The sequence below is a fragment of the Hypanus sabinus genome, chromosome 11, assembly GCF_030144855.1.
Source record: "Hypanus sabinus isolate sHypSab1 chromosome 11, sHypSab1.hap1, whole genome shotgun sequence".
Taxonomy (NCBI): Eukaryota; Metazoa; Chordata; class Chondrichthyes; order Myliobatiformes; family Dasyatidae; genus Hypanus; species Hypanus sabinus.
The window spans coordinates 11659263-11673321 of record NC_082716.1 but is presented as its reverse complement, the minus strand read 5'-3'; the positions used below and the strand labels follow the sequence as shown (position 1 = coordinate 11673321).

General features: G+C 43.1%; 1 protein-coding gene across 1 annotated transcript in view; it reads right to left on the bottom strand.

The window, feature by feature from the left end:
* Positions 1-13409, bottom strand: part of adgrl4 (adhesion G protein-coupled receptor L4) — a 146070-nt gene extending 132661 nt beyond the window's left edge. Inside the window, exon 1 of the mRNA XM_059983773.1 lies at positions 13324-13409. Within this exon, the coding sequence (XP_059839756.1) occupies positions 13324-13345 (22 nt within the window). The 5' untranslated portion in view covers positions 13346-13409. The remainder of the gene's footprint in view (positions 1-13323) is intronic.
* Between the last annotated feature and the right edge of the window lie 650 nt (positions 13410-14059).

Here is a 14059-nt window from a genome sequence, read left to right as displayed (position 1 = left end):
AAGATGCATCTACTAAATACTGACTTAAAGGGGGTGAGTAATTATGCAATTAATTACTTTGTATTTACTAAATAGTACATTTAGGCCAAATTGTCGAAGTTAGTTTTCACTTTGACACTAAAGAGTCTTTTCTGTTTATCAATGTCAAAAAAGGTAAATTAAATCCACTGTGATTCATTGTTGTAAAACAATAAAACATGAAACTTTTAAACTTGTGATTCATTGTTGTAAAACAATAAAACAATAAAACTTTTAAACTTCCAAGGGGGGGGGGGGGTAGGATGAATACTTTTTATAGCTACTATATATATATAGAGAGAGAATCTTTAGTGTGTGTGTGTATGTATATATATATATACACACACACTAAAGATTCTTGCAAACTTCTACAGGTGTACCATATACAGAGGACATTGCACGGGACTGGAAATGAACCACACAGTTGTAAACTCAGCCTGCTCCATTATGTGCAGTAGCCTCTCCACCATCAAGGACATCCTCAAAATGCAATGCCTCAAAAAGGTGGCATCCGTCATTAAGGACTCCATCATCCAGGACATGCCCTCCTGTCATTGCGAAGATCAAGGAGGTGGTATAGGAGCTGGAAGACAGACACTCAATGTATTGGAAACAGCTCCTTTCCCACTGCCATCAGATTTCTGAATGGGCAATAAACCCATGCATACTAGCTCACTTTTCAAAAATTTGTTGATCTCTTTGTGCACTACTTATTTAATTATTATATATGTAAATTTCTTATTGTAAGTTATAGTTTTTATTATTATATTTTGCCGTGTACTGAGGCTGCAAAACAACAAATTTTACAACATGGGAGTGATATTAAAGCTGATTTTGATATTTAAAAAATAAATTATGGAGCAAAAATGGAACAAAATTAGCGAGGTAGTGTTCATGAGTAGGTTCAATGTCTGTTCAAAAATCTGGTGGTGGAGGGGAGGAAGCTGTTCCTAAAACACTGAGTGTGGATCTTCAGGCTCTGATGTTAGTAACAAGAAGAGAGTGTGTCGTGAGTGATCCTTACTGATGGATGTTACCTTTTTGAACTCTTTTTGACACACAGCAACATATATGGAGTAATTTTAATGTATTTCTTCTCTTAAGCTTATAAACATAGTATAAATGAACCAGGAGTCTGATTTTAGTTGGAAGGAAACTCACTGCCAATGCGAGTAACAAAGTTTGTTAGAAAGGGAAAGCTTGCTTTTAGATAGCAACTTTCAGTATCTTGTGATGGTCTTTGATGTCTCAGGCCAAATTAACATCTTTATCATCATTAGAGTGGCATTCTAGCGTAGTGGTTGGCACAACGCTTTACAGTTTAAATGACCCATGTTCAATTCCCGCCACTGCCTGTAAGGAGTTTGTGTGTTCACCCCTTTGACCGCGAGGGTTTCTTCCCACAGTCCAAGGATGTACTGGTTGGTAGGCTGATTGATCATTGTAAATTAGAATCATAGAGAAGTGCATAACAGAAACTGGCCCTTTGCCCTATCTAGTCCATTCCAACCGCCTACTCCCTACAATCTGTACCTGGACCATACTATTCCCATGTATCTATTCAAACTTCTCTTAAACTTTGAAATTGAGCTCACATGGAACACTTGTGCTGGCAACTTGTTTCACACTCTCACAGCCCTCTGAGTGAAGAAGTCTTCCTTCATGTTCCCCTTAGACCCCTTAAGCCATGACCTCTAACTGTAGTCCCATCCAATCTCAGCGGAAAAAACCCTGCTAGCATTTACCCTGTCTATGCCCCTCTGCATACTGTATCTGTACCCCTCATAAAATTGTCCTGTGATTAGGCACATACCCATCACTCTGTGTGAAAAAAACCTACCTTTGACAGCCCCTTATTCCAATCATCTTAAAATTATGCCCCCTTGTATTAGCCAATTCCATCCTGAGAAAATGTCTCTGGCTATGCACTTGATCTATGTCTTTTATCATCTTGTACACATCTATCAAGTCATCTCTTGTCCTTCACTCTGAAGAGAAAAGCCCCAGCTCACTGAACCTGTTCTGATCCTGGTAAATCTCATTTGCACCTTCTCTAAAGCTTCTACATCCTTTCTATAATAGGGTGACCTGAAGTGACCACAATACTCCAGGTAGCTAAAGTACATCTCATTTCTGAACATAAACTGTCTGGTCTGGATAACTTCCAAGTAAATACACTCAGTGGACACTTTATTAAGTGCCTCCTGAACCTAATAATGTGGCTGCAGAGTGCATACTCGTGGAGTTTTGTGGTGTAGCCCATCCAGTTCAAGGTTGGATGTGTGGTGCATTTAGAGATGCTCTTCTGCGCACTGCTGTTTAATTGTTATTTGAGTCTCTGTCACCTTGAGCCAGTCTGACTATTCTGCTCTGACCTCTGTCATTAACAAAGCATTTTCACATGCAAAACTGCTGCTCACTGGATGCTTTTTGTTGTTTTTTTGCACCATTCTCTCTGTGGACTTGAGAGACTGTTGTTCATGAAAATTGTAGGAGATCAGCAGTTTCTGAGATACTCAAAACACCACGTCTGGCGCCAACAATCATTCCATGGTCAAAGTAACGAAGATCACATTTCTTGCCCATACTGATGTTTGGTCCGAACAGCAAATGAACCTTTTGACCACGTCTGTATGCTTTTTTTGCATTGAGTTGCTGCCACATGATTTAATATTTGCATTAATGAGCAGCTGCATCTAATAAAGTGGCCACAGAGTGTAGTTCTTTAAGCAGTTCTTGTCACCCTGTTACAAGAATGAGGTGGGAAATTTGAAGAGGTTCTGCAGGATGTTGCTTGTTTTAGACCGTATTAGTTACAGGGAGAGGTTGGGAAAACTCTGGAGTGTCAGGGGCTGAGGGGAGACCTCATCGAAATAAGGAAAATTACAAGAGTGGCTCCAATGACTACAGACCGGTGGCGCTGACCTCCCACATCATGAAGACCTTGGAGAGACTTGTTCTGGAGAAGCTCTGGCCTATGGTTAGGCCACACTTAGACCCCCTCCAGTTCGTCTACCAGCCCCAACTAGGAGTTGAGGATGCCATCGTTTACCTGCTGAACCGTGTCTACGCCCACCTGGACAAGCCAGCGAGCACTGTGAGGGTCATGTTTTTTGACTTCTCCAGTGCGTCCAACACCATCCGCCCTGCTCTGCTCGGTGAGAAGCTGACAGTGATGCAGGTGGATGCTTCCCTGGTGTCATGGATTATTGATTACCTGACTGGCAGACCACAGTACGTGCGTTTGCAACACTGTGTCAGACAGAGTGGTCAGGAGCACTGGGGCTCCACAGGGGACTGTCCTGTCTCCCTTTCTCTTCACCATCTACACCTCGGACTTCAACTACTGCACAGAGTCTTGCCATCTTCAGAAGTTTTCTGATGAGTCTGCCATAGTTGGATGCATCAGCAAGGGAGATGAAGCTGAGTACAGGGCTACGGTGGGAAACTTTGTCACATGGTGCGAGCAGAATCGTCTGCAGCTTAATGTGAAAAAGACTAAGGAGCTGGTGGTGGACCTGAGGAGGGCTAAGGCACCGGTGACCCCTGTTTCCATCCAAGGGGTCAGTGTGGACATAGTGGAGGATTACAAATACCTGGGGATACGAATGGACAATAAACTGGACTGGTCAAAGAACACTGAGGCTGTCTACAAGAAGGGTCAGAGCCATCTCTATTTCCAGAGGAGACTGAGGTCCTTTAACATCTGCGAGATGATACTGAGGATGTTCTACGAGTCTGTGGTGGCCAGTGCTATCATGTTTACTGTTGTGTGCTGGGGCAGCAGGCTGAGGGTAGCAGACACCAACAGATTCAACCAACTCATTCGTAAGGCCAGTGATGTTGTGGGGGTGGAACTGGACTCTCTGACGGTGGTGTCTGAAAAGAGGATGCTGTCCAAGTTGCATGCCATCTTGGACAATGTCTCCCATCCACTCCATAATGTACTGGTTAGGCACAGGAGTTCATTTAGCCAGAGACTCATTCCACCGAGATGCAACACTGAACTTCATAGGAAGTCATTCCTACCTGTGGCCATCAAACTTTACAACTCCTCCCTCGGAGGGTCAGACACTCTGAGCCAATAGGCTGGTCCTGGACCTACTTCCACTTGGTATAATATACTTATTATTATTTAATTATCTATGGTTTTATATTGCTATATTTCTACACTATTCTTGGTTGGTGTAACTGTCATGAAACCCAGTTTCCCTTGGGATCAATAAAGTATGCCTGTCTGTCTGTCAAGAGACAGTAGATTCTTTCCCCAGGTTAGGAATGTCAAATGCTAAAGGTCATAGCTTTAAGGTGAGAGAGGAAAAGTGTCAGGACTCTGAAGCAAGGACCCAATTGCAGACTGAGTACTGTGATCATTGTGATGTTTACTGAGTCGCAAATCCAGGTGGGTAATAAAAGTTGGCATCAAAGTTCAGGCAGAGATCAAAACATCCAGAGAAATCCAAAATCAGGAAACAGGCAGAGTTAATATTCAGACTGACAGAGTACAGATACAAATGCTGGAAAGGCTCAGGAAAATTCACTGGCACAATCTGGTCACAAATGGGTGAAAACACAGGATTGAAATACACTGAGCAATAAACAGAGAGGCAGATGATAGGTGGAGCACAATGAGACACAGGTGGCAGCAACACAGGTAATAATGAGAAACAGACAAGAGATGGAGTACTTAGTAATACAGGGGCCGGAGTAGAGCGGGAGCGGGAGAGGGACAGATGGCAGTACAAAACCATAGCCTGACAGTTAGGGGGAAACACACAAAAAAGACAGTTCAACTGGAGGTACTAACAAAAAGTTTTTAAGTTGCGAGTGGTTGGTTTTAACACAGACAGTAGTCAGTGCATGGAGTGTGTGCCACCGGGGAGGTGGTGATGGAAGTGGGCCCAATTCTGGAGTTTGAGGGTCATTTAGAACCTTCTTCCTGTTTTCTGCAATGTGCTCATTCCTGTGTTTTCATTGTGATTTCAAAACACAGCCCTGTTTCCAGATGATGGATTTGAATTCCTTTCAGTAGAGTCATAGCGTCATAAAAAACTACAGCAGGGAAACAGGCTCATCAGTCGGTCTGGCATAGACCAGACCATGCTGAACTATTACACTGCCAATCCCATCGACGGAAACCCGGACCATAGTCCTCCATATTCCTCCAATATATGTAATAGTCCAAACTTCTCTTAAATAATGAAATCAAACGCACATCTACCTCTTCCACTGGCAGCTTTTTCCACACTCTTACCACCCTCCAAGTGAAGATTTCCCCCCTCATCTTCCCCTTAAAAATGTCACTTTTCACTCTTAACCCATGACCTCTAGTTCTAGTTTCTCACAACCTCAGTGGAAAACGTCTGCTTGCATTTATCCTATCTGTACCCCTGATTACACCATTCTATGTCTGACGCATAATGATAATAAACACGTTCCAATTCCAATCCGTCTCTAGACCCCTTCTATTCATATGTTATTTTCAAAGTTCAAAATAAATTTATCAAATTATCATCATATACAACCCCCTAGATTCAATTTCTTGTGGGCATACTCAATAAATCTATAATAGAATAATAAACATAATAGAATCAATGAAAGTCTGCACCAACTTGAGCATTCAACCAGTGTGCAAAAGGCAGCAAACTGCGCAAATGCTAAAAGAAAAAATAATCATAATAAATAACTAAGCAATGAAAATTGAGAACATGAGATGAAGAGTCCTTGAAAGTGATTCCATAGGTTGTGGGAACAGTTCAATGATGGGTTGAGTGAAGGTATCCCCTTTGGTTCTAGAGCCTGATGGTTGAGGGGTAGTAACTGTTCTTGAACCTGGTTGTGTGAGCCCTGCAGCTCCTGCACCTTCTTCCTGATGGCAGCAGGTAGAGGAGAGCATGGCCTGGGTGGTGGGGGTCCCTGATGATGGACGCTGTTTTCCTGCAGCTATGCTTCATGTAGATGTGCTCAGTGGTGGGGAGGGTTTAACCTGTGAGCCGTATACATTAATTTTTGTTCAAGGGTGAGGGCATTGGTGTTTCAATACCAGGCTGTCATGCAGCCAGTCACTATATTCTCCACCACACACCTATAGAAGTTTGTCAAAGTTTTCAATGTCATGCTGAATCTTCACAAACTCCTAACAAAGCAGAAGTGCTGTTGTTCTTTCCTTGTCATTGCATTTACAGGCTGAGCCCAGGACAGATCCTTTGAAGTGATAACACCGAGGAATTTAAAGCTGCTGACCCTCTCCACCTTTGATCCTTCACTGAGGACCAGCTCATAGATTTCTGCTTTCCTCCTCCTGAAGTCAATAATCAATCCTTTTGTCTTTGGTCTTGCTGACATTGATTAAGAGGTTGTTCTTGCAAGAGATCTTGTAATCATTACTATTGACACTGCCTCAACCACTTCCTCTAGCAGATCATTCCAAGGAGAAGTTGCCCCTTGAGACCACACAACCCTACACAAATTCTACACTATTCCCCTTTCTTTTACCACTCCCACATTCTCATCGCACACCACCCACCCCCCGATTCTACCACTCGCCTACACACAAGGATCTACTACCAGCAACCTACTGGAGCACCCAGTGGAAATACACACGGCCACACTAACAATGTGCAAACTCCACACAGACAACACCAGAGATTGGGGAAAACAGGAGGAAATCTGCAGATGCTGGAAATTCAAACAACAACACACACAAAATGCTGGTGGAATACCAGAGATTGGGACTAGCCCGTGTCTCTGGCACAGAAGGAAACTCATACTTAGAGAAATAGAGAAAACCCAGACCATGAGGAATATGCGTCATCTGTCACTGGCTTCATCTGTAAGTGTGTAGATGATGTTGGTACCTCAAGAATGGTCATTTCATAGCCCAACCAGAAGCCAAGGATAAACACAGAGGTGTGCTTCCCACTCAAAGCTCGGATGCTGCCTTCAAGCTGGCTGATAGAACAACTCTCAAAGTGGCCAGGAGAAACATCACCTTAGGCCTCAAGAGGGCGAAGACTGCCTTTGCTTAAAAAATTCTGGGATACCTGTCCAATTCACTCAACTAAAATCACCCCATCACTGTGCTATTGCCACAACACATAGACTCACTTTTAAGGACTCTTCGGTGCATGTTCTTGATATTTAATGCTCATTTGTTTATTATTATTATTATTTAGTCCTTTTGCATCTGCACAGTTTGTTGTTTTGTTTTACACATTGTTTGTTGTCAGCCTTGTTGTGTGTGGCCTTTTAGTGATGCTATTGTGTTTCTTGTATTTACTGTGAATGCCTGCAAGAAAATGAGCCACATGGTTATATATGGCACATTGATAATAAATTTACTTTTAACTTTTCAATAACAATACCCGGCGTACGTGGCAGGGCATCCAGGGCATCTCTGACTACTCAAGGAAAAACATTAATTGGACCAGTGACGCCTCCCTCCCTGATGCCCTAAACAACTGTTTTGTGGCTTGCAAAACAATTCTGGTCATGAAAACTACTCCTCTCTCAGGTTAGCAGAGAACCCTACACCTTCAGAATGAAACGACTACTGCATGATGCACTGACACCAATCATCATGAGGTGCCTTGAATGGTTGGTAATGGCACATATCAGAAACTCCATTCCTGCCACATTGAGCACTCACCAATATGCTTACCGACAGAACCTCTATGATAGATGCCATGGCATCTGTCATACACTTGGCCCTGACATTATGTCAGAATGCTGCTTCTGCATTTCAGCTTGGCATTCAACGCTATTGTCCCACAGACTTTGGTGAACAAACTCCTATGGTCTAAATACACCACTGTGGAACAGGGTGTTGGACTTCCTAACCCACAGATTTCAGATAATCAGGATGCAGAACCGCTCCTTCCTCCCCGTAAACTTCAACAAGGTGTCGCCCAGGGCTGCCTGCTGAGCCCACTGCTGTACACTTTGCTCACACATGACTGCACGGCCAAACACCCGAGAAATCACGTTGTCAAGTTCACCAATGACACAACAGTGGTGGGGCTCATCTCTAACAATGATGTGATAGCCTGCAGAGAGGAGTTGGAAAAGCTCAAGGCCTGGTGCCTGGCAAATAGCCTTTTCCCTAATGTCAACAAGACAAAGGAGATGGTTATTGACTTCAGGAGAACTCACATTCCTCTTTACATCAGCGGCACAGCAGTGGAAACTGCAAACAGTTCAAACTCCTGGGAGTGCACACTTCACACAGACCCAGAACACATTCCACACAATCACCCACACCTCTGCTTTCTGAAGAGAGCAGGACTATGCACTTCTATTCTCACATTGTTCTGCAGATGCACAATAGAGGTTGTAGAACAGAAACTGCACTGTGGCAGAGAGGAAGGCTCGAAATCAGGTAGTCAAAAGTGCCCAATGCATCACTGGCATCAGCCTACCTGTCATCAGGGACATCCCACCCACCCTGCTCACGGACTGTCTGTCCCTCTCCCATCAGGGAGGAGGCTACGTAGCATCCACACCAGGATCACCAGACTCAAAAGCAGTTCCTTTCCCTAATCAGTAAGACTGATCAATACCCCCACACCCCCAAACACCATTACTAGTACTAGTTACTTTCTGTCAATCACCTTATGTACAGACACTCTCATGCCTAGCATCACCTCTATGGATATCAGTCTTTGCACAGTATGTAAACTATTCTATGTACTTATATGTATTGTGTTTTTCAACATTATATTGTGTTCTTTATCTTACTGTGTTGCCATGCTCTTCATATCAACTCGTCATCCAGAGTGATCCAACCTTCCACATGGGCCCGTTGGCAGATGCATGGATTGGAATCATTCTGAAGGTTATGGACCTTCAAATACTATGAACTGGGATCAGCTTGGATGGGGCTTCATGATCAGGCAGACCGGTTGAGTAGAAGAGCCTACTTCTGTACTCTTTGACCCTGTTAGACCTCCCAGAGAGTTTGGAAGCTTGCATACCTCAATGGCCTGGGAAGCCACGCTGACTGAGTCAAACCCATTTGCTCTGGCTGTCATTGGGTCACCCATGCCAAACAGGTCAAAGGGTAGGGCCAGACTAAGAGTATCCCCTGGTCCTCCAGGTTCGGAGGTTCGGCTCAGAGCTAATAACCCTAACGGGTCAAACAAAATTGTCATGGAAAGAGCGATGAAGAATCTGTCTACGTCTGAGCGTGTCGGTATTCCTGAGTCTCCACCAGAAATCTGCATGACTGACAGTAGTGAAAGCAGCAAAGCAGCTACTGACATGGTGAAGGAAGCTCTTAATGCAGCCAGAGACGGAGGATCTTCATTGCTGCTCTGAACAGCAGCAGAATAGTGGGCAGTAAGTGAGTACGTTGTCTGAGCATATGGAGGAGTCTTTGTATCAGATAGTTCCACCAGAATTACAAGAGAACAGGTAGATTGTCCATTTCTCATTTCTGTTTTTCGCCAGTTAGAGTTTTGCAATAACATTGATTAAAGATGAAAAGATTAGCTTTATTTGTCAGCTATACATTGAAATATTAAACCATCGCTTGTGTCAATAAACTGCGCAATCCGAGGAGGTTGCTGGGAACAGCCTACAAATGTTGCTATGCTTCTGGCGCCAACATGGCGTGTCCGCAGCTCACTAACTCTAGCCTGTATGTCTTTGGAATGTGGGAGGAGACCGGAGCACCTGGAGGAAACCCACGTGGTGACTGGGAGAATGTACTATCCCCTCATAGACAGCAGCTCAAATTGTAAAGTATTATACTAGAGTAACGCTACTGTGACACGCATAGCCATGGTTATAGGATAGATGTTGATCGGTGGGGGGGGGGGGGGCATCCGATCTGATAAACAGTCACTCTGACAGTGCTGCCTGCACCTCCCCCCCCACCTTAGCACTGCCCTGACCACGGAACATAACCAGAATCAGGTTTAATGACATGACATACAGTACGTCGTAAGGTTTGCTCTTTTGCAGCAGTAGGACAACGCAATGCATAAACGCACGATAAACCATAATAAGAAATAGTTCTAGAAAAATCTAATTGAATATGTGGTGCAAAGAGAGAACAAAAATAGTGAGTAGTATTCATAATTTAATTCATGGACCATTCAGAACTCTATTGGCTGAGGAGAAGACGCTATTCCTGAAACGTTGAGTGTGGGTCTTCAGGCTCCTGTACCTTCTCCCTGATGGTAGTAGTGAAAGAACATGTGCTGGGTGATGGGGTCCTTAATGATAGATGTTGCCTTTTGGTTAATAAAATTTTAGAAAATCAAACATGCCAAAAAATCGACAATTACACATATATGTAATTTATCTATTTAGAGATATAGCACTGAACAAGTCCTTCTGGCCCAACGAGCTGTGGCACCCAGCAACTCACCTATTTAACCCTAGCCTAACCACAGGACAATTTACAGTGACCTATTAACCTATTAGCCGGTACATCTTTGGTGTGTGGGAGGAAACTAGAGCACCCAGAGGAAACCCATGCTTTCACAGGGAGTACATACAAACTCCTTGCAGAGGGCACTGAGATTGAACGCTGAGCTGCCATAACATCATGCTAACTGCTACACTACCGTGACATTGACTCCTTAACGGCTCCCACGACACAATGAAGTGTTTTTGCCGAGATATAGCCAAAGTAATTTAACCACTCAGATGATAAGAGTACTGGTAAATTACTTTATCATTTGATATTTAGTCCCAGCTGCTCCCCATGGGCCTCTCTGACACCAGGAAGTGATGGTTGTTCTAATCACTATAACATTGTAAACATGACAGCAGGATTTCCTGCCACCCTGTTTCCCTCCAAAGCTGGTAAGCCCCATTCCAAATTGTCCTGGTGACCAGAATAAAATCATAAAATCAAATAGTGTGGATAGGGGGCAGAATTTAAGTCACTATAGCTATGTCTCAAGTGGTGAACCAATTAATCAGGCTCTTTCTACACAGCATTGTGATTAGCGTTTTCAACTGTACTTTCAGATCCATTCTGAAGGTGACTGTTGTGTCTGATCCCACAGTCGCTACCTTCAAGATCACATTTCACTGTGAGAAACAGAATAATTTTCTCCTCATTTTCCCTCTGAACATTGACCCAATTATCTTAAATCTGCTCTGCCTAATTGCTGACACCCCAGCAGCCTTCTTTCTTGAATTATTAAAAATCCTACCAACTTACAACATCATTAAAAACTATGTTTTAATTTTGTTTCCTGCAGAGAATGACCTCAGCTTATTAAAGCAGCGATTGAAGAATATCATTTGGGTGCTGGGGGGTCCATCATTAAGAGCTACATCACCGAAGAAATGCCCTCTTCCAGAAGTTTTTTTCAACTCCGCCATCAGAGTTCTGAATGGACAATGAATTCGTGAAACTACCTCACTCCTTTTGTCTTCTCTTTGGACACTTATTATTTCAGGTATTTATTAGGTACACCTGTGCACTTGCTTGTAAATGCAAATATCTAATCAGCCAATCATGTGACAGCAATTCTGTGCATAAAAACATGCATATGTGGTCAAGAGGTTCAGTTGTTGTTGAGACCAATCATCAGAATGCTGAGGATATGTGATCTAAGTGACTTTGACTGTGGAATGATTATTGTTGCCAGACAAGGTGGTTTGAATATCTTAGAAACTGCTGATCTCCTGGGATTTTCACGCTCAACGGTTTGTAGGGTTTACAGAGGATTGTGTGTAAAACAAAAAGCATCTAGGGGGTGTCAGTTCTGTGCGTGAAAATGCCTTATTAATGAGAGAGGTCAGAGGAAATAGCCGGACTGGTCCAAGCTGACGGGAAGGCGACCGTAACTCAAATAACCACATATTACAAAAGTGGCGTGCGGAAGAGCATCACTGAGCGCACAACACATTGAATCACAAAGGAGATAAAATCTGAAGATGCTGGAAATGAAAGTAATACACACACAAGATGCTAGAGGAACTCAGCATGCCAGGTAGCATCTATGGAAAAGAGCTGCGAGTCACAGTTTCAGGCTGAGAAACCTCGAAGTGAATGGGCTACTGCAGCAGAAGACCCAAACGTACTCTCAATGGCCACTTTATTGGGTACAGGAGGTACCTAATAAAGTGGCTACTGAGTGTATATTATATATTTCTTATTATAATTTATAGAATATTTTATGTATTGTATTGTACTGTAATGTTGACATAAAACAACAAATTTCACAACATACTGTATGTCAGTGATACTAAAGCTGATCGTGGTTCTAGCTCTGATTCCCTTTGGAACTCTCTTCTGCATTGTTTCAGGGGAAGCGTGGAATTTTACACTGCAGCAGGGGTTACACGACAAAGTTCGTTCAATGGAAGTAAGTTGCTCAGAGGTTTTCAAGAAAGAACTTAAAAGGGGCTAAGTATATCTGAAATAAAGGTAGCAGGTGCTGGAAGTACTCAGCAGGTCAAACTGCATCGACACCTCAATGAATCTCTGCCTTCCTTTCCTTTTGAACTAACAACAAGCAGCTAAGAGCCATATTAAGTCCACAGCTGCACACATTGCTAAAAAGTAGCTACTGCCCAGCAGAGTCTTTTGTGGACATTTTCTGGACTCTGATAAGTAAAGCAAAAGGAAATATCCCTCACTAATAGAAGCAGGCAATGGTTTTAAGCATTAACGCCACAATAGCATACATTGCAAATAAAACGTAGCTACTGCCCAGCCAAGTCTTTTGTGGATACTTTCTGGACTCTGATAAGTAAAGCAAAAGAAAATAACCATCATTAATAGAAGCAGGCAAAGGTTTTAGGCATTAAATCCACAACAGCACACATTGCAAATAAAACGTAGGTACTGCCCAGCAGAGTCTTTTGTGGACACTTTCTGGACTCTGATAAGTAAAGGAAAAGGAAATATCCCTTGTTAATAGAAGCAGGCAATGGTTTTAAGAAGCTTAAGAACAGAACTTGAACTTGCATAGACCTTGCCACAGAATAAAGAGTCAAAGGCACTTCTTCATAAAGTGTACTGCCAAGTAAAACTTGACTCCATGATACATCAGAGGATAGAGTGGGCAAATGCTTGGATAAAAATGCTGGTTATAAGATGCACGTTAAAGGAGACAGGTGAGGAGCTTCAGAGAATAAACTTTTGAAATTAAGGCATTATGGATGTGGACAATAAAGAGTCAATGGAGAAATGCAAAATATATAGAACTTCCGTACAACAGCATGCCATAAGTGAAGAATACTTCTCTTCCAAATGATTCTTGCCTGAACTCTGCTCATTTATTAAAGGTAGCAAGCGCAACTACTGCATGAGGTTCAGGTTTCTGTTGCCCCACTTACCGCACAGTAGGACGAATTTCATGGAGCCCGCAGCCAGTGACCAGCCCTGTGATCTGAGTTGGGATGTGCAGCCACAGTTCTCCTGCTTTGAGGCGGCACCAGCTTCCTGACAAACTTCTTTCCTGCCTCTGAACTAAGGATCTGAGATCATCACATCCTGCACGGAGTCAGGAATCCCAACAATCAAAGGCCTTCGTTTCTCTTCCCAGAAATTTTCAATAATAGTTATAATGTATGAACAAAAACAAAACGACCCATTAAAGGAAGAAAGAAATCAAACAAATATTTAAAGATAAGGTTAAAAATGAAATAAATTGAATTTTCCATGGGTGGTACTGCACCCCGTGTAGTCCCTTCTACGTTGATGAGACCTGACATAGATTGGGGAACCGGTTCATCAAGCAAATTTGCTCTGTCCGCCACAACAGGCAGATTTTCCCAATGGCCACCCATTTTAATTTTACTTCCCATTCTCATCGCGACATGTCGATCCATGGCCTCCTCTACTGCCATATTGGAGGAGCAACACCTCATATTCTGCTTGGGTAGCCTCCAACTTGGTGATGTGAACATTGATTTCTCTAACTTCGGGTCATTTCTATTCCACCTGCCTCCCACTGCTCTTTTTCTACTCCCCATTCAGGTTCCCATCTGACCCCTTCTCTCCTCTTCACCTGCCCATCACCTCCGTTTGCTACCCCTCCTTCCTCCCTTTCTCCCATGGTCTACTTTCCTT